Raw genomic sequence first — 20,836 nt, forward strand, 5'->3', positions numbered from 1 at the left:
GCCAGGAGACTCCTGAGTTGTCTCCGATTCGCCAACTCGCTCCACTCAACTCACCTGCTGAGAAGTCGCTCGCTCCACACTCAGGTGACTCGGTTCCCTCACTGTTTATCCCCTTTTCTTTTCACCCGAAGTTTCAATTACAGTGTTTTTTCGGCTTTTAGATCCCGGCTTAAAAAGATTGTAGAAGACATACAATCAGAAAGAGCGCGAGGGACAATTTCTTTGACCGAGTTACTGAGAGAAGAAGCAAATTCTTCCTTTTCCCAGTCGGAAGCTGCTGGGAAAAGTTGGTTCAGGCCATGTTCTTCACGATATAGATTAAAGCTGCAATCGTGTGCTATACGTAATGATATGAAGGGGTTTTGGGCTGTTTTTGAAAACGTTAGAAAAAAGGGAAAGTATATCGATGAGGAGACGTTTTTAGTTGTAGAATCGGAACTTATTAAGTTGGATAGGGTTGATGATGCTAAGGAGTTGAAGCTTTTTTATCAAAAATTGATTCTTGAAATTCCTATCAAGAGAGCTGTGAATTTGGTGGCTGAGAACTCGGATTGGGGCGGTGAATTGGAGAGAAAATTGGGAGAGAATAGCATATCAGTGCAGGAGAATTTTGTTTTGGGGGTGTTGGAGGGGCTTGGGAAAAAAGGTTTGCCTTTGAAAGCTTTGAGTTTTTTCAAATGGGTTCGGGAGAGTCTGGGGTTTGAGCATGATAATTTTACTTATAATTGTATTCTTAGGTTTCTTTGCAGGGAAGAGGCGATTTCGGAGTTTTGGAGTATGTTCAAGGAGATGAAAGACGCTGGTTATGTAATTGATACTGATACTTATGTTCAAGTAATGAGGGAGTTTCGGATGAGGAAGATGGTGAAGGACGCTGTTGAGCTTTTTGAGCATAGGATGAATAGTCCATTTCAGTATTTGTCCAACGAGTGTAGTTTGCTTTTGCATGCCATTGCATCGGCTGTTGATCCTGACTTGGATCTGATGTCTAGAGTTGTGAAGAAATATGAGGCAGCTGGGTATTGTTTATTGAAGAGTGACTATGAGGGGATCCACTGTTGTTTGTTGAGTGCTGGAAAGTTTGATGAAGCAGAGCAGATCATACGGACCATGAACAGAGCTGGTTATGAACCATCTAGTATCATCCACAAACAATTGATTTTTGGACTTTGTAAAGCAAGAAGGCTAGAAGAAGCCATTGAATTACTAGATGAGATGGAAGCTCAGGGATGTATTCCTGTTGTTGAGACTGCGATGATCGCAGTAATGAGATGTTGTTGTGATATCGATGGAGTTGACAAGGCATTCCTATGGTTTGGAAAGATGGTGAAAAAAGGCTTTGATGCAGATGCTGGTCTTCTGGATGTTCTAGTCAATGGATTTCTGAAAGAGAAGAGGGTCATTGAAGGATACCAGTTTCTTGTGGAAATGGTTGACAAGGCTCGTGTGGCACCACGGCATGCTACACTTAAGAATCTGATTGAAGAGCTTCTTGGAGAGAGGAGACTGGAAGAAGCCTTGAACCTTCTTCGGCTAATACAGAAACGGAATTATGAACCGGATCCAGAGCCTTTCATCCAGTATATCTCGAAGTTTGGTTCTGTGGAGGGTGCTTGGGTGTTTTTGAGGACACTAAGTAAGAAGCAGAGTAAAAAGCATGTATCTGTCTTGGGTTGCCAACTTGTTTTTCAGTCCTTCTTTAATGAGGGTAGACGTTCTGAGGCTGAGGAGCTGTTCTGTAAGTGCCCTAGATATATTCACAAAAATCCTGCACTTCGCGTCCTTTTTTCTTCTTCTGGGAGCAGCAACGTGGTAGCAGCTTCAGCTTGAGATCATGACTTAGTAGGTAACTGGTTGATAGCTAGCTGTAATCTACAGAGGCACCATATGCACCACTGGCTAAGTCTTTACTGAACTTTGTCGATTGTAGATTAGTGTTGAAAATTCTCTCTTGTAAATAACAAGTTAGGGGCTTGTGTTGGCCAAAAACTCTCAACTCACGGCTAAAGCTTGCTATTTCTTTTGGTCTTATAAGGCCCTCAGATAATTAGCTTGTATATACTGCATCGTTGAGGAAATATATGCAAGTGGTCTATCTGCTAATCATTTTCTTATCATCGAGTTGTTATGATGATATGCTTTGGCTATGTGCAGACTGTTGGGGATGAAAATTTTACAGCATTATCTACTTTCCAAACTCTTCATTACAGTATTGATATGTCAGTAAGGTTCTTTTCGATGGTTAATTGGTTATACGTCTTCATTTGCTGTATTATTTTCTGTTAACTTTTCTTTTGCTAGCTCCTTTTGATTGCTTGGTTTCTTAATGTCACCCAATAGTTCTGCTGTATACATCAATCTGGCCTCAAACTTCTGTCTCGTGCTTTGAACTTGATGTATCATACGCATTCATTCTTATGGTAATTATTTGCCTGTTCTCTGTCATGGCTTGGCCCAAAGGACATTTTTTTGGACCTGTAAACTTTTATTGGATAGAGTTTTCCAGTTTCTTCTCTGATGTTAAAGATTCAGAATAAGTTTTGGACAGTTATAGACGATTCAATACGTTATGGGGTCCTGCATTCCTTAGTATTTATCATGGAACAGATTATTTTCCTGTCAACTACATCTTCTTCTTTTTTTTTTCTTTTGTCGGTTAAGTTGTTCCATCGAATCTTTAGTTTTTGAGTTAGATGTAACTTCGAAAATTTTGAGGATTCTATAGGATTTATATGTTTCTAAGCTGGAAAGGAAGACGCAGTTTACTAATTCTTAGTTGGAAAAGAGCCCGCGTTTAGACTTTTTATTGATTGGGAGGTCCATACAAATGAAATGATCAATTAGTGGAGAAAATTTTTGCGAATGTCCATCAAAGTTTGAGCAAAAAGTTATGGTTACACAATACCGCAAACTCATCACTACTGAGTCTATGGCAGCTAAAATGCTAGAAAACCAGACCTGCTCCATTTGTTTTTTCTTTTTTAATCTTTCAGAGATGAAAATTTTGAGGTTCTTGAGTGAGAGTTTGTTGTACCAATTAGCTCCGAGTAAGTTACTGAAACAAGAATCATTACACAGAGAATAGCGTAAAACAAGAACTTCCTTTCAAATGTGATCCCCATCTCATGAGTACAGTTACTGATCCGGACCTCTTCCATTTGAATTCGTGTTTGAACTGTGTAATTCGAATGTGTATTGTGGATGTCACACAACACTCCAAATGATAAAGGATAGATTTAGGTGGAAATTTTGGATGTGAATTCTGCAATTCGAAAAAAAAAAAATTGACTTTTTACAGTGACAAATGTTTGAGTGGAGAGGGCAAGGAAATTGCCTCAAAGTGGTAAAAAACACCCTCTTCCTATGGCATTTTTTTTTTCCGAGATGATAAGTGATTTTATAGATTATCAAAAGCTTTATAATTTCAAATAAGGGCTCGATAGAACTATACAATTAGTGTATTTCGATACTAAGGAATCCAAAGTTCCTCATCTTGATTTATGTCTAAAGCATATGAGCTAATTCTATTACTAATATGATTATAATCCTTGCTAACTAGACAAAATGAGCACAATTGAAACAACAACTTTAAATGAAGAATGCCTTCCAACAAGGTAATCTCTTCCCATGGCATATGTTAGGTTGAAATCTTAGTTTTGTCATTGAAACAACCAAATCCTCTCTTGAAGTATCAATTGATGAACTCAAAATGTAAAACCAAAAAGGGGGAGCAAAATTGACATTGATGAGTGTAATGACCACTTTTTGCAACAAAAAAAAAAAAGGTTTGATATCGATAGTTATTGTCTAAATCATTAATAGTTTGACATCAATAGTTTGACATCAATAGTTTGATATTAGGTCTGAGAAAAGAAAATTCTTTTGTGGTGGGGCTTGAAAAAAATCATCTGCACGTCACAACTAGAAATAATGCATTACTATGAAAATTTGCTAAGTAGTCTAACTGATGTGCTTACCGTTGAGCTTAATTTCCCAAAAAGCCCTTGTCTATTCACTTGGATCCGGGTCCGGGGACTTCCTTACCAGTACCGCGATCCCACTTCGCAACCTCTTAAACCCTCAATAAAATCCCTTTTCAAGAAATTCTCTGCATATTAAGCAACCATGAAGCATCAAGCCAAGAGACTCCTGAGTTGTCTCCGAGTCGCCAACTCGCTCCACTCAACTCACCTGCTCAGGACTCGCTCTCGCCACACTCAGGTGACTGGGTTCCCTCACCACTCATCCCCATTTTTTCCCACCAAAATTTTCTATCCAGTTTCTTCTTTGCATGAATCCCATCATAGAAAACTGTTCTTTTCAACAAAATCAGAGCCAATTTTTGATGAATTATTATCCAAGGATTGGGCTAAAGGGTTAGAAAAAGAGCTATCAAGTTTAAATCCAAGATTGACCCATGAAACTGTTTTGTATATTCTAATGAAATTAGGTAAAGAACCAGAAAAAGCTTCAAGCTTTTTCAAGTGGGCCATTGAGGAAAAGGGGTTTCGGCCAAGTACTTCTATTTATAGTCTAATGCTGAGAATTTATGCTAAAAATCATGCAATGAAGGAATTTTGGGTTGTTATCAAAGAAATGAAAGAAAAGGGGTATTATATTGATGAGGAGACATATGCAAGTATTTACTCAGATTTTCGGAATTCGAAATTGGTTAATGATGCTACTGCTCTGAAGCATTTTTATGAGAGAATGATACAAGAAAATGCTATGGAGACTGTTGTGCAAAGGGTGGTTGAGGTGGTCAAGAATTCGGATTGGAGTAGTGAATTGGAGAGAGAGTTGGAGGACATGAGGCTTTCGGTATCGGAGAATTTTGTTTTGAGGGTGTTGAAGGAACTTAGAGGAAAAGGCTTGCCTTTGAAAGCTTTGAGTTTTTTCAAATGGGTTGGGGAGAGTTTGGGGTATGAGCATACTAGTGTTACTTATAATGGGATGCTTAGGATTCTTTGTAAAGGAGAGGTGGTTATGGAGTTTTGGAGTATGGTTAAGGAGATGAAAGATGCTGGTTATGAGATTGATATTGATACTTATGTGAAAGTGATGAGGGAGTTTCAGAAGAGTATGATGGTGAAGGACGCAGTTGAGCTCTATGAGCATATGATGGATAGTCCGTTTAAGCCTTTGGAGAAGGAATGCAGTTTGCTTTTGCGTGCCATTGCATATGCTCGGGATCCTGACTTAGATCTGATGCTTAGAGTTGTGAAGAAATATGAGGATGCTGGGTATTGTTTATTGAAGAATGACTATGATGGGATTCATAGGTGTTTGACTAGTGTTGGGAAGTTTGATGAAGCAGAGAAGATCATTGAGACCATGAGAAATGCTGGTTATGAACCAGATAACATCACCTACAGCCAATTGATTTTTGGACTTTGTAAAGCTAAGAGGCTAGAAGAAGCCTGTGAAGTACTAGATGTGATGGAAGCACAAGGATGTACCCCTGATATCAAGACTTGGACCATACTAATAAAGGGGTTTTGTGTAGTTAATGAAGTTGACAAGGCACTGCTATGGCTTGGAAAGATGGTGGAAAAGGGCATTGATGCAGATGCTGATCTTTTAGATGTTCTAGTGTATGGATTTCTGATAGAGAAGAGGGTGGTTGGAGCATACCAATTAGTCGTGGAAATGATTGACAAGGCTCACGTGAGACCCTGGCAAGCTACATTTAAGGATCTGATTGAAAAGCTTCTAGGAGAAAGGCGACTTGAAGAAGCCTTGAACCTTCTTTATCTAATGAAGAAGCAGAATTATCCACCATATCCAGAACCTATCATCCAGTATGTCTCAAAGTTTGGTTCTGTGGATGATGCTTGGGAGTGTTTGACGGCAATAAGTAACAAGCAATATCCATCTGTGTCAGCTTACCAGCGTGTTTTCCAGTCCTTCTTTAATGAGGGTAGACATTCTGAGGCCAAGGTTCTGCTTTTCAAGTGCCCTCATCATATCCGTAAACATTCTGCTATTAGCAGCCTTTTTGGTTCTTCAGAAAGCGGCTAACTTAGAAGCGGTTTCAACTTGAGACTATTGACTTATAATTATAGGTTTGGTTGATAATGTATGGTTATCCAACTTTAATATGCAAAGCTACCATATGCACACTGACCTAATCCTGTACCAAACTTTATTATGCATTGATTATCATTGAAAGTTCTTTCGCAATAAATAGAGGAGCTTGTCTTGGCCAAACTCTAAGTCATGGCTGAAGGTTTTCTATTTTCTTTTGGTCTTCATGGCTGCCCTCAGATATCCATTCTGTTATTCTAAATCTTTTGAGGCATGTGTTGTGGTATACTGCGTTATTCAGAAGTTGGATCTAATTAGTATTTCTGTTAATCATTTTCTTGTCATGAAGCTTTTATCATGTTATGCTTCATTGCTTTGTAATTCAGAGTGTTGGTTGACAAAAAAGAAAAGAACCAAAAAATCAAATAATTTGTTTCAATCAACTATTAACTGGTGGCGAAAAGCAGTATTAGTAGACCTTTTAATACTAATAAAGAATTTGAAGCGGCTATTCCTAAAATACTAGGACACAAAGGAAGATCCCATTTGGTAACTGACAATTGAAGCAAGAGTGTTACATTTGTGTATGTAGAAGAGTCCCTAAATCCTCAAATACAATCCAGTTAGCAAGAAGGTCGCTATTCTTGTCCATAATGGAAAAATCAATATGCGAATGACTAATTATTGTTGAATAGATTCATTAAACCTGGCCAAATGAAGGATCCTTATCAAAGAGCCAAGGTTCATTTGTGGTTTGCTTACATTGAACAGGTATTCATCTTGTCATTGCCATGTGCAAGTTCTCTTACCTAATACTGAATTGTTGGGACCTGCTATAAGAACCATGAAAGAAAAGATTGCTTCAAAGTATTTTGCGTTGGATTTGGAAAAGTTGCCAACTTGCTCTGTAGATTCCTAATCGTTTTCATTATGGAAGCATTTGATTGGCTTGGTGAAGCTGAAACTGTCAAGTTGGTACAATAACCCATGGACACACCCTATAAACAAAAGATGTGATTTTGCCGCTGAAAGTTTTTACCAGTTGATTCATATTCCTAGTAATGCATCAAGCATACTCTGGCTGGCAAAGATTTTGGTTGTGCCAATAAAAGATAGTACCTGTTAACGGGTGGTGTAATAATTCTTACAAATCAGGTCATTTCATTCACAACCAATGGTATTAGCTTTTGAGCATAGACCAGGCGTGCATAATTCTTAGACAACAGATCTTCTGGCATCAAAGCATCATGTGTATAATTATCTTCCTAGCTCCAGACAAGTTAATATCTGTTTATGCATCTCATCTAAAGATTCCAGACTGAATACAGTGTAATGGAAGTGCTGAGATTGCAATTACTATTAGCTGTAGGACACAGCTAAATCGTTAGTTACATATCAAATTAGTAAGCTTACAACAGAATTCTCGTATGATGTCAAGTCAAAAGAAATTGCTTCTCTTGATCCTCTTTCATTTACACAAAATGGACAAAACGGGGAGAGGGATAGGGGTTTCATGAGGGATATTATCAAATTTCAGTTAGCCTTTGAAATCTACACGATCCTGTGCTCGAGACCTTGCTGGTTACCAACCATTTAAATTAGTTAAAAAGTCTTCCACTATTTTGAACTTTTCATGCACCAATGATAGAACCTTGCAGTTAATACATAACCCATATCTCAGTCAGGCATCTCTGCACTTTCTCGCCTAGCTGTTTCTGTCAAAGTAATCAAAAACCTGAATGGATCGCAACTGTATGGATTGGCAAGGGCTGCATGTGCCAAAAATGGAAGCTTTCTGAGGGACCTCCCACTCAATCCCTGACGACAAGCAAGAAATTACAAATTAAACATCATTCTTTCCCATACGCTTCAACACTAGTGCCCCTGCTCCTCCTATGAGTTGGCTACTGTTGTATGCTAGCGTTGTCTCTGCAAATTGTTAAATACAAATACTAAAAAGAAAATGTTCTTCCAACTTTTTCTTACCTCACATGCTTCTGCAGCTTCGAGCAATTTTCTACAAAGACTTAATGAGGATTGAGATTCTGGTAGCACCGTGGAATTCAACTTCTCTTTTAAACCAGTAAAATTTGAAAGAATGACGTTATGGCCATCCTGCAGTAATTTCATTTTCTTTTGTATCAGTTAACAAGGCTGTGGATCAGGCTTATGTTACTGAATGAAAAAAACCTGGAAAAATACCTGCATGTCAGGGTTTGACAAGATTATTCCAGTTCGTAGTAGCTCCTGCAAACTGGATCTTAGAATTTCATAGCGTGCCTGAAGCGTTGGAGGCCCCACATATGCTTTAATATCAGCTCGGTCAACAAAGGCTACATCTGCAGTCCAAAATGGAGCACATCATTATCAAAATCATGTCCTTGCATCAAGTTTACTAGCTAATAAATAGAAATTTGGTCTTACAATACCTGGAAAACAACTACAATAAAATTATATGCTTCTTTAAAAGATGCAATAGAAGAGAAACAAAAGTGACCAGCACTGACACTGGGAAATACCCCAAAAAATAAAAAGAAAACAAACATAAAGAAAGATATGGAAAGTCAACATAATTCAAATGGAAAAATAGGATATGCACAACTTGTGTTTCCTTGCCAAATATAGCAACATCTTGTCAAGTTAGATATTAGTAGACGTAAAATTTCATTGCTTAACAATTATTAGAAACAGCCATTTATCAAACTTCAAACATATTTTGATCATCCGTTGGGTTGAGTACAATTCATATTCTCTTGTATATGTTGCTACTTCAAAACACAGGATCATAGAAATGGTTGGAGAAAATTCCAAATCTTGACGCACTGATCTATTAAAGGCACTAAAAGGCTAAGCAACAAGCTATTGCTGATGTTTCAGCAGCAGAAGTGCTTGCTGACAAAATATCCAGAGATTGGTGTTAGCTTCGAAATTATGGAGCAAGATATTAAGTTGTTGCATAAAAAGAAGCAAAAACAACGAGAATGACAGAATTATCTAATCCAAAGTATACCAAATACCACGTCCTTACCAATAGCAGCAGTTATATTGGAGGTAGTCAATATTATCACATTTGGGGAGGTCTTTAGTTTGTCCATCTGGGTCAGTAGCGCATTCACGACCTGACAAGCAGTTGTGAGATCTTCTATGAATCATGAGTTGTATTCAAATTTTTAATATATTCTGCAATAGCTATCCTGCTGTATGCAAATAAAAATCTGCTTGAATGTACAACGAGGAAATACCCGTATAGAATCTGATGGCTCAGAACCAGACAATGCAGCCTTTCTTGCAGCAGCAAGGCTTTCAACTTCATCTGCCATATTACAAGAAACAAGAATCTAGTTACACGATAAAAAAGTGTGAGCTTCATATGATTGAATATCAGTAATAATTGTTCTCACCAATCAAAACAAATACCAGGTTGTTTTCTTCTTCCACCATTTCTTGAATTTTTGAGAATAGCTTTGCTACCTAAATGAGTAGATAGAATTAAATTATTACCTGGTCAAAATCAACCTGAAGAGGTTCATTTAAAAATTGCAGAAAGACTATAGAAGCATTTACTGCCTAAGTAAAGAGGAAAAGAAACAAAGGCGGTTACAAATCAAATGGACTAACAAGGATACCAATTTTTGCAGTATGCTCTTGATACAGCACATGAGTAACTGTTAAATTGATTTATATTCATTTTTATGGATACATTTGAACAAGTTTTAAGGATTGTCTCGGAACTTCAACTTCAGCTAGAGTTCAAATTAATCAACAGTGTGCAAAAATCAACATTCTCACCCACAAAAATAACATGAATTCACGTCCAAGAACATAAATGCAGCACTTCAGGGCAGTTACTCAGCTAAACATCAGACTATCACATATTTCTTTCAAAGCATCGAAGTTTTAGCATGTAGACCTCATGAATCTTAAGATTAACCCAAACAAATGGAAATGAGAGAGAGAGAGAGAGAGAGAGAGAGAGAGAGAGAGCAAAAGATTATCTATTTGCCTTATAGAATTTCCTCAAATAAGTCATTGAATCTTACTGTTGCTTTTGTTAATGATACAAAGAGAGCAAACTGTTCAAGCACAAAACCTTGAGGCAAACCATTGAATACATGCAAGATTACCGCTCATAAGCAACAAGAGTACAAGTTACAGAATGTTAGTTAAGGAGCAAAACCTGCACTTACCAACTTGCCACTCTCAGAAAACCATTTACTAAATAAGGAATGTGCATTTACTTCAACCAACTGGCATTGTGGGTATCTGTTATGGATGTTGCGTAAAATCATATGAGCAAAAGAGATTTTTGCAGAGGAATAGTAATTAATCAATATGAATCCTCATCAGAACCTGATGCTAAATCGTATAGAGAGTTTTTGAGCCAGTGCTTTGCAGAGTGATGTTTTCCCTGTTCCTGGAGGTCCATGCAGAAGAATGATACTGCAGACCACTCAGATAGGATTAGTAACAATACATATTGTGGTATATGTACTTCAAAAATAGTTAATTGCTGTCGCCTCTGTTTTATTTTTCTCCATTCTTTTTTGCCAAAGAAGTTATAGTCTTTCTTCAATCAGCAACATCACGATATGCGCATCTACCTCTACCATTCCTGAGTATTTGTCAGGTTGAGCTTTGTAAATTAAAATTCCAGTAGACATTACTAGGTTTACTCTAAAACAATTTGATTGTGCAGTTCAATCTTTGAACTTTGCAGTGATCATTTGACACATCAGTTAGTGAGATTTTTGTCCATAAAATAAATAGTTCAAAAGGCTTGAGTACTAAATTGCACAAGAACTTTGCCGAACACTTCAGCACAAATATTAACACAAGATTACATAAACATCAAAGAGCTCAGCAAGAATTCCTTACCGGTTCCAAGAAACAAGAAAAGGGTCAACACCCTTTTCAGTAAAAAGCAAAGCACTTGCTGCATAACGCAATAATCTCTGCTTGAGACCAGATTCATATATCAAGCTGTAGAATAAGAAAAGTCAAGTTTACCATGCTTATCAACATAATAATAGTGAAAAATGTGACTGTAAAAGGCAAACCTTTCCCACATGCCATCAAATTCCTTTGCAGGAAGCATCCATTCATTGAAGCTAGAAAGTTGGCCATCACCATTTAAGTCTTCACCAGGTCCTTCTTCACTTAGCTGGAAAGAAGCAACAGTCCAAATGCACAGCATGGTTAAGTACATGCAGTATCAAGATTAATTTTAGCAAACCTCTAAAACATGAATATAAAATTGAGCCCTCTAAAAATATTTATCTTGTTAAGATTGTAACAATTGAGCCCTTCATATATCTATATATATATTCAACTTGCTCCCTTGACCTTCTGGAATTGGTTGAATGTTACACTGATCTAATTTACAAATGACTTGACCCCACAGCATAGCATAAAGCTTTAGTTCAAAGAGGCCAACTTAAAACTTTGGTTCTTTAGGAGCAAAATTGAATCCAGAAGAAACTGAGAGCCAAAGGTCAAATAGACGTTGGAATGTACTCCCTGAAAGTGGAAATCACAATTCATGATTAACAACGGTCTTCAGAGAAGTGAATGCAGAGACAGTTTCCCACCCACCCAATCCTTACAACCAACAAAACTCCCCATTTGCAGGTTACAGCAATCTATTTCACAACAGTCAGGTCTTTGGATGCAGCTTTATAAAATTCAATCAAATCTAAAAGCATATAAAAGATTATCTACCACTAAGACCTAGAAATCATAGAGTGAATAGCCCAAAAGATCACTAAACTATTAAAAATGGCACCTTCTGGTCACCAAACTTTTTTTGTGGCAGAAAAGGTCACTAAACTCGCAAAAACTCTCCAGCGGAGTCATTTTACCGAATTTCAACGGTTTCTCACCCGGTGACAAAAGCACTTGGGTTGAACGAATATTCTAATATGGGCAAAAATGTCCAAAAGCTATTGGAACAATAGATTGTTTAATTCCCAAAGTTGACCAACCTCCAACCTAATGAGATTTACTTCATCTTCTTCGGCGGTAAAAAGGGTGATTGTGACTGCCTGTAAACCAAATGAAAATAGAAAATAACCCACCCAAAAACAGTAGTAAACTCCTCCGCAAACACCTTCACAGACACAGACACGCAAAAACAGCTGATTCGGAGTTGGGATTCATCCAGTTTTCAAATGGGTAGTCAATTTAGCAAAACCAAGGGACCGAGCACGCTCACCCCACCGCAACGAGAAGGCAGCAACTCCAGTCACAGCAACCATAGTAGTAGTAATGGGGAAAAAGCTAACGATGTTGCCTCCGGATCTGAGCTTACGAAGCCGCCTGCCAAGCCGATCCACAGCTCCGATCTTTGGATGCCACTCTCAAGGAATGCACCAGCCGAGCCATCAATTCTATAGCGGTAGGCCTCGACTTCAGGGCCCTTTCCCTGCTTCTTAAGGGCCATCAATTCTATTTTGGGGCTGGATTCCTCCTTTGTGGAGTCTCTTAAGCAGACGAGTGTTCCAATGGTTCTTTATTTCATTGTCAGTTCAACCAGGCAATCTTGCAGCTATGAGTGACCAACGATTGCCTAGCAGGGATTGGAGTCGAATAATGAGGTCCTCCTCAGCTGCTGTGATGTTTCCTCTCTTGATGCCCGGCCGAAGATAATTCATCCATCTTAATTTACAACTCTTGCCACATCTGAGCAGTCACCGAATTTCTAGATCTAAGGCACGTCTTTTGAGGGAAAAACAGGTTTACCATATTTTGTTGGACATTTTTGCCCCTTTACTATATTCCTCCACTCCACATTGCCCATGCCACCGGATGAGGAACCGTTGAAATTCGGTAAAATGACTCCGCTGGAGAGTTTTTGTGAGTTTAGTGACCTTTTCGGCCACAAAAAAAGTTTGGTGACCAGAAGGTGCCATTTTTAATAGTTTAGTGACCTTTTGGACCATTCACTCAGAAATCATATGATGACATCAAAAGCATCCATTCTGCATAGGATCCGAGAATTATGAATATAAAAAAAAATTATTTCTTTACAAGCCAAACTGTTCAATATGAGTAATCGATAAGTTTACTTATGATTAAAACCAAAGAAGAGGAAGGGCAACCAGTAAGCTAAAAATAAATTATCATTACCTGAAAAACATGCACAACGGGTTTGACTTGCCAGAACAAAAGAACATCATGGTTATCCAGCCATTCATCTACGAACACCAGAAATCAAGCAACAAATCAAAAATCGTCAAAGGTACCAAAACTTCCTCTTAGAATAGCGAGTAGACAAGGAGTTCTAATGACAAAACAACCTTCCAATCCTTCAGCATTTCTTTACCACTTTTAGCAGAAATTTACAAACAGATTCCCTTGACTTTTCTGCTTCTTAAACCCAGAATGTAGTAGCATTACCCAAAAAAAGAAAAACCCAAAAATTAAATCCTACCTGTGTCACAAACTGAAATGCGTTGTACATTCTCAATAAGAAATGAATCATCCAATGGCACAGGAATGGGCCCATCAACATAGCTCATATTCCTATGTTCCAGCATCCTGTGAAATATTTAAGCAACAAAAAGATAACTTCTAAATCAAATTGAAGTAAATTCAGCTCAATCTTAAAAACCACCATAAACTCACTCTTCAGGATTTTGTTCAAGTATCCACCTGAATACAATATCTCAAAAGTAATTATCTTTTCTTTTTAAATGCATTTTTAGCATTCGAGCCACAGTATATCAGAGTAAATACATAGTAAAATTCTATAACTGAAACTCCCAAAAAAAAGTCCCAAAAAGTTACAAAAAAGTTTGCAATTTATCCTACTTTGGAGCAAATACATTTTAATAATTCAATAGTCTGGACTAGAAATAATTCACTTAGGAGTACCTTTCAACGGCAGCACGAACATCTTCAATGCGAGCCGTGCTAGTTGGTTTCAGACAAACTTCAACTGAAAAAATACAGGGCCAAAAGATGAAAACAAATAAAACTAATTAACATCCCAAAAAAGTTTAAAAATTTCACTAATTAAATGAATTACAAATGCTAACCTGAAACAGGAATCTTATCGTCGGCTATTGCCGGAGGAGGTTGAGGAGACGGAAGGGGCGGTGGAAGAGAAAGCGGTGGCTCCAGAACGTTGCCGTTTTGTTGATCAACAACGTCATGCCCAAGTTCAGCAGCGGCATCTGGAATTGAAATATCCATTGGGGCGCTGCTCATTTTCTTGCTTTTATTTCTTGAAGTTTTATCTTTTGTTTCTACATGCGGAGATTGGAATTCGAGAAAAGTTGGAGAAATCGAAGAAGGAATCCTGGGGTTTTTTCCTGAGAAGTATAAACCCTAGTGGAGGAAGGGCTAGAAATTTGAGATGGGGAAATGGAAAGGGAAATTTTGAGCGCGGGAAGAATCTTTGGTAAAGACATTTAAAGGAGGCTTTGGTTTTGGGCGTACTGTGAGTGGGTGCATGGACCGAAGGCTGGTAACCATAGCAGCTTTAAATATTAGCTGCCAGTAAGATTTAAACACGTAGAATCAAAGAAACCATAACGAATGGCTTAGATGGAAAATGTTTTGCTCTATTTTTGTGTGAAAATTTTGGACAATATTAATTTTCAAAACTTTGATAGGTTGAAAAATAAATTATAAGGATTGACCAAAGTTATCGATTTAAAAAGAATAGTTGAAGAGCGTACGCTTTTTGGCATTTTTTGTGACCATTTTTTATTGATAAAATTATATTGACCAAATATCCAAAAACGTTATAAAGAATTTAATTTTAAAAAATTCAACAGCATAACAATTAAGGGTAAAATAGATAAGGAGATACTTTTATATGAAGTGTATGAGTTTTTGTGGCAAAAATATATTCGTTTTTGTTCCCATTTTGAAGACAAATCGTGTACCCATTTTTTACTTTTGCATGTATAATAAGAACATTATTGATCCTGCATTCAAATCTTTCTTTCCCTCCCAATGATTTAAAATATCATCCCTTCTCTATTGGAAAATATTAAAAAAGAAAGTATGTTGTCATTGCTCGCTGTTTTTAACACAATCTTACTTATGTGTAGTTCTTTAGCATATAGATTTTGTAGCTTAATATTTATAAAATCCAATTCAGAAAAAGTAATTTTACGTGGTATGACTAATGAAAACAATGTCCATAGAGAAATGTCTTCATTTGAGGCTGTTGTCCTTCTCTATTTAGAGTTTCTTTTGGAGCTATGTCCGAAGTTGGAATAAATAAAAATGTGGATTTGAAAATTTTGGGGGATTTAAAACAAAAATTTGTCCTAGCTATCATACACAATAGGATTGGAAAAGGGTTGGATTGAGTGAAAAGCTGAGAGTGTTGTAAATAAGAAATTTTGGATTCAAAACCTCTCACTTATGACAAAAAAACGGATTGAAGAATAAATTAATTGTAGAAAGTGTTCATTCCAGCCTAAGATGTTACTCACTTAAATAAAACCTTTGACAGATTTTGCCCATTTACTACAATAAACTATGTGCAGACGACTCATTTTGTTTTTTCTTAAGTGTGGCTATAGAGATCAAAATTGTAACTATATAACTTTTGATTGTATAAGATTGATGATTATTTAAAAAAAAGATTGATGATTTTTTTTTCTTTGCAATTTGACAAAATAATGATGTATTACTATGTACTACCCTTTATAAAGGCAATGGGGCCTTAGTCTATCTATTGATAAAACAACTGAGGTTGAGTTCTAAGAATTAGAGATTCATTTTATTTTATTTTTTGGTAAGCTAGGTATTAGAGGTTAGGAAATCTAACCATGCATTAATGTTCATCCTACTATTTGTAGGTTAACTTGTAACATCATTAATGACCCTAGGCTACCATTGTGGGTCTCTGCCACCCCTCTTTTGTCTGTACTTTGTATGACCTTTCATGTTCTCATACATCAAAAGTATAGTACTACAATCTAAAAGACAAAGCAAGGTATCCATGTCTTACATGCAATTATGCTATTCCTTTGGTCCATTCATGACAACACATTGACAGAAACTCATCTTTGGTCCTTTGGGTGTCCTAAAGATGACAAAATTCAGTTGATCAGTTTGTCATCCCCACATTTCTGCCGCTCCAAAATGAGAGGCTCAAATAGTTCCAGGATAATAACATGGCCCATGCAGCACTAACCAATTTCTTGACTCCAAAATCAATTAAATTGCTATCCTATGAAGAAAAAGCAGCAACAGCAAGAGCAGCGTGTTGATGATGGTGAAAATGAACATGATCTGGAGATCATCAAGGCAGTAGCACAAGCATGGTATGCCAATTCCAGCAGCTCTAAGTCATCACCAACTGAATTTGATGCCCACCGGCGAAATTTCAAGGGCAAGCCTAGCAGATTCAAGCTTGAAGCTGCAAGAAAAGCATCATCAGGTGACGAATATGGCAGTAGTAGTACAAGTAGTAATTGGGATTTTGGCCAATCCCTTTGGGATTCTTATGAGATTGTTACAATTTCAAGAAGGTTGGAAAGAGGTTTAGTTTTGGATCATACATTCTCTGAAGAGGATGATGCAGGGCATGTTTTCAAGAAGAGGAAAGAGAGTAAGAATAGCCTCAGGAATTTACTTAATAGGATATCCTCTAGGAGATTTAATGAACCACTTGCACCCCAAGAAGAAGGAAATCAGTCTCTTGATAAGCCTGGATGATGGCTCAAATTTTTAGGCTTCTTTTTTCATATCTTGCTTTCAATTGAATTGAATTGGGTGACAAATTATTTAGTTGCAATATATTTTTAGTGCTTATTTTTTTTTCTTAAAAAAAGTGTGGCAAGAAGGAAGGCAAATTGGACATGTGTGTCATTTAATCTGAAGCTCAGGAACCATGAATAGATGCATTTTAATTTAGTAACAATTAGTTTGCAATTACAGTCAATGATGCAATTGAAGCTTCTGGGGCTATGATTATCAATGAAAAATACAGTTCAAAATCTCAACAGCTAAAGTTTCACCGTTTATTGGTTGTTGATCTTGTACCTTTTCTTTTTCCTTTTTGGGTCAAAATGTTGATCTTATACTGCATGTCTTGTATCTGTACATTTTGCTTCTGGCTTTTATGTTTTGCTTTTTGTCTGCTAAAACCTTATAGTTCTTTTGCTTTTTGTCTGCTGAAACCTTAGTGTTCTTTTAGTGCTTCTTCAAGTGGGATAGGGACAGTACATTTCAGCTTATTAACATGGGTAGAAGTAGTAAGTTAATAAGTAACAGATAAATAAAAAGAGACAGGAAGCTAAAAAACAGGAGCAGCATGGAATTTTGCAAATAAATTAATCCTAGATGATTAACCTAGAAAAGCAGGCCTAACAAGTTTGTAATGGACAAATTTATGACCACTCTAGTGGGAGAGCAGCCAGTGAGGCTCGTTCACATTTGCATTGTTATATTTTAGAGCTTTTGTAGAAAAACGAACTGTAACGATTTGATGAATGTAAGATTAAAAAAAAAAGAGAAAAAAAGGAAAAGAAGAAGGTATGGTATTGACAAATCACTAATGGTGATGTATCCTGCAGTTGAGGGTGGTGGATCATTAGTGGGCTAAGTTGTAATAGTAGAAAAGAAGCCTCAGTTGGGTTTTATTATTTTAAGGGAGCCTAAACCTAAAATTCTTTGTTTTCTCTTCTAGAGAGGCTTAGATTAAATGGTTTAATAGGTGCATCTTTATCATCTCAGGAAAAGAAAAGGAAAAAAAAAAAGAAGAAAAAGAAACTGAGAGTAGGTGATTTTATTTGATTTTTTCGGGTCCAAAACACTAACATTCCCCTTAGAGCGTTAATTCCATTGTGGTCCTCCAAACTGCTCCAAAATCTATATTTATCCCCCAATTCGGAATATACTTTCAATTTTGTCCTCGAAGTTTTTTTTTTTTTTTGTACGGAACAAAAGGAATTCTAATGAAAATATTTAGAATGCAAGATATCTGAATGATATTTTCTTAAATCTCAAAAAACTTAATGGGATCTAAGATAAGAATAACATATAGAAAATTACCCCCCAAAAAAATTAGCTGAATGGGCTTCAGCATCTTAGAATAAAATTAATGTTAATTTATGAATAAAATCCCTAACACATTTGTTATTCCTTAACACATGACTTTAGGATACTAGATCATATCGTAACGCTCTTCCCGTGTTATTCCCGGTTTGAAAGGCCTTTCGAACATCCCTGAAACATACAGGGCAAGTTCCATATATGTCTTTAATTTTCTCCCTAGTTGCTACTTAATTAAAATTCTATGTTGGAAACACTATGATTGAGGGTCAAGGTGTGTGACATATAACTTTTAAGATTAACTTCTTATGATTGATAGTGTACTGATTTTTTTTTTTTAACACTAGATATATTCCACATATCCATGATATGAATTTTAAATTTGAATTTATGTTATGTAGCAACGATCTAAATCTGCTAGTATATAAAAAAAAATACCATTGACAGTATATAAAAAACTTACTCTAAATTTTACTCAAGCCCCCATTAGTTCCCCTTGATCCAGTTGGAGCCTTCCTTAGATAGGTTAGAGTAGGAGTAGGAGTAGGAGTAATGTAAAAATTGCCGATTGATCGAAAAAACATTATTTTTTTTACTCAAGTATAAAATCATCTTTTTACACCTGTATAGAAAAGATTAATCATTGATTAAAAAAAATCCAAGACTGCATGATTCAATAGGGGGATGAACTTGCAATTCATGGCTTTTTACATATATGCCTTCACTTCCTGGACGGGTGGCAACTTCAATGTGGCTCTTTGCAAAATAGCTTGTTTTATTTCGTTCTTAATTCTTGCTCAATTTGGCATTTTCTCTTTTCCTGTCTTTAGTATGACAAGCTCATTTTGATGAACATAGTAGACATTTTCTGCATCTCGAGTCTCTTCTTCCTTCAGCCTTGACCTATCACAGCGTTTGCTAGGTGGACATCCATCCGAGAACTGCCATTATCAATTAGCTGCTGAAACCTTTTGCACAAACAATGCAGCATCTGTCTTGGCTGCAACTATTTGATAATGAGCTTAAGGTCAATCGGCAACAGTAATCAGGTGTAAATGATAAATTGTACAATACTAAGTAAACTGTGATTGCATATCATCTATGTCAAGAACTTGGTTTTAGGTGGGCATAATAATTAATACAGCAGTTAAAATGGTCTTCCCAAATGTTTATTAAACACCATGAATTAGGAAACGCATTATAGAACATAAATCACATTCCCAAGTACATGATCCAATTTGCTAAAAATATAAAAGGAACGAAAGAACTTAAAGTGTCAAGATTGGAACAAAATCAGTTTTCAAGGCTCCAATAACTACTCAAAGAAGAATAGGCTAAGCTGTATCGATATCTGCCAATCCTATTTGCAGCATTCTCTCAATCATTCTTGCCGCTGCTGCCATTTATTTCCTTGTTAAACGGTGGGAGAGGATTAACAAGGAATGATTTCAAATGTCTGTAAAGCTCCTTGGACGTCTCTATATTGATTGCATACCCTGCGTTCTTTATTATTATCAGTTCTGAATATTGAGGCTGTTGAAGTTCGCATTGTCAATGCCAAAAATTTCAACCAAAGGTGAGAATTCATTATAGTGAAGGCAACTTCTTTAACTGCCCTAAACTTGGGACAGAAAGGTTTGATGTATCACATGAGCGTTCTTCCATGCAAGTTAGACGCAACAAAGCTGGTCAAATTAAGTTTCTAGCAATAATTAAGATAAAGAACCATGATTTAAAATTTATACAATAATTAGAAAAAAGGTAAGGAAAGGTCTGTGAAAATATATGAGATTTCAATATCTTTGTTCCCTCCTTTGCGCTGCAACCACTCTCTCCCCCCTTCTCCTCTCTCCTCTGTCCCCCTCCTCTCCCTCCCCCTCCCTTTTCATCTCTCTTTCCCTCCCCTCCCTTCCATCCTCCCTCCGCCCTCTTCCCCTCTCCTCTCTTCTGCTCCCTTCCCCTGCCCCCCACCGTGAAGCTAGGAAAGGCGGTTGGTGGAGGGTGGAGAAAAGGAGTGGAGGGGAATGGTGAGAGAAGGGACGGGTGAATGGGGAGGGAGGAAGGAAGGGAGGCTAGTAAGAGGTAGAGGGAGGAGGAAGAAGGATGGGAGGAAGAGGAAGAAAAGGGTGAGAGGAGGGGAGAGGTGGCGGTGAAGAAGGAAGGAGAAAAGAGGTGGTGGATGGTGGTGCATAGTGGGTGAAAAAAGAAAAAGTGGTAGAATTTGTTACTTGTTATTTTTCTTATTTTTATAAGTTATATTTGATATTGTGTGTTTTTTGAATTATTTTTGGAGTTTGTTATTATACACCCCACAAAAAAACAAAACAATTTGTAAGAAAAACACTCAATTCAAGCAAAGCCAATACATTTTAGCATGGGATCTTGGATCCATTTTCAAGTTAAACCCGTCCACCTCATCCAATCTTCCTTTGAAAAAAATGTCATGTATTTGATGTTATTCTCATGTTAAGTTGAAATAATCTTCTATTGTTGATGAAAGTATGCACAAATCTTGAGCTCAAATCAATTTGAATCACCTTGGTGAGCTTTAACTTAGTATCACCAACATTTATTGTGCTGTGCATTTGGAATGGTGAGGTTATTTTTCCTGGTAAATCAAAAGTGGGTTGAGTTCGAGTCGAGCCACAAAGTTAAAAGTCTAATCATGGAATCTTATTGTCACCTTACTAATATTCCAACTAGTTGTGTTTTAAGAATGATAACCTAAAATTTGAATAACCCAATAAAGACAAATAGCCACTCGTTAATGATATGGTGAGTAAACAAAAAA

The 20,836-nt window shown here is 36.9% G+C and overlaps 4 protein-coding genes across 6 annotated transcripts; 3 read left to right on the top strand and 1 right to left on the bottom strand.

Annotated features, from left to right (window-relative positions):
• Positions 1-2,147, top strand: LOC113769589 (pentatricopeptide repeat-containing protein At3g48250, chloroplastic-like). 3 transcript variants are annotated; one of them, XM_027314091.1, is made up of 2 exons: positions 1-84; positions 750-2,147. In XM_027314091.1, the coding sequence occupies exon 2, from the start codon at positions 778-780 to the stop codon at positions 1,828-1,830; it is 1,053 nt and encodes a 350-aa protein (XP_027169892.1). In that variant the 5' UTR covers positions 1-84; positions 750-777; the 3' UTR covers positions 1,831-2,147. The 3 variants fall into 3 exon arrangements, with proteins under 3 accessions (XP_027169892.1, XP_027169890.1, XP_027169891.1); XM_027314089.1 differs by having other exon boundaries at positions 9-84; positions 738-2,147; XM_027314090.1 differs by lacking the exon at positions 1-84 and adding an exon at positions 564-646 and having other exon boundaries at positions 738-2,147.
• Positions 2,148-4,125: 1,978 nt separating this feature from the next.
• Positions 4,126-6,242, top strand: LOC113769586 (pentatricopeptide repeat-containing protein At3g48250, chloroplastic-like). Its single transcript, XM_027314087.1, has one exon. It carries the CDS (start codon positions 4,126-4,128, stop codon positions 6,019-6,021), a length of 1,896 nt encoding a protein of 631 aa, XP_027169888.1. The 3' UTR covers positions 6,022-6,242.
• A 1,126-nt stretch (positions 6,243-7,368) lies between these two features.
• On the bottom strand, positions 7,369-14,375 carry LOC113769588 (pachytene checkpoint protein 2 homolog). Its single transcript, XM_027314088.1, has 14 exons — positions 14,064-14,375; positions 13,900-13,963; positions 13,457-13,563; positions 13,153-13,220; positions 11,085-11,188; positions 10,903-11,007; positions 10,378-10,467; positions 10,215-10,290; positions 9,429-9,498; positions 9,270-9,340; positions 9,056-9,146; positions 8,230-8,366; positions 8,014-8,142; positions 7,369-7,845 (listed from the first exon to the last, which is right to left on the bottom strand). Exons 1-14 carry the CDS (start codon positions 14,233-14,235, stop codon positions 7,705-7,707), a joined length of 1,425 nt encoding a protein of 474 aa, XP_027169889.1. The 5' UTR covers positions 14,236-14,375; the 3' UTR covers positions 7,369-7,704.
• A 1,743-nt stretch (positions 14,376-16,118) lies between these two features.
• Positions 16,119-16,980, top strand: LOC113769593. The gene has a single exon (XM_027314095.1). The coding sequence runs from the start codon at positions 16,222-16,224 to the stop codon at positions 16,705-16,707; it is 486 nt and encodes a 161-aa protein (XP_027169896.1). The 5' UTR covers positions 16,119-16,221; the 3' UTR covers positions 16,708-16,980.
• The last annotated feature ends 3,856 nt before the right edge of the window (positions 16,981-20,836 follow it).

The sequence above is a fragment of the Coffea eugenioides genome, chromosome 4, assembly GCF_003713205.1.
Source record: "Coffea eugenioides isolate CCC68of chromosome 4, Ceug_1.0, whole genome shotgun sequence".
Taxonomy (NCBI): domain Eukaryota; kingdom Viridiplantae; phylum Streptophyta; class Magnoliopsida; order Gentianales; family Rubiaceae; genus Coffea; species Coffea eugenioides.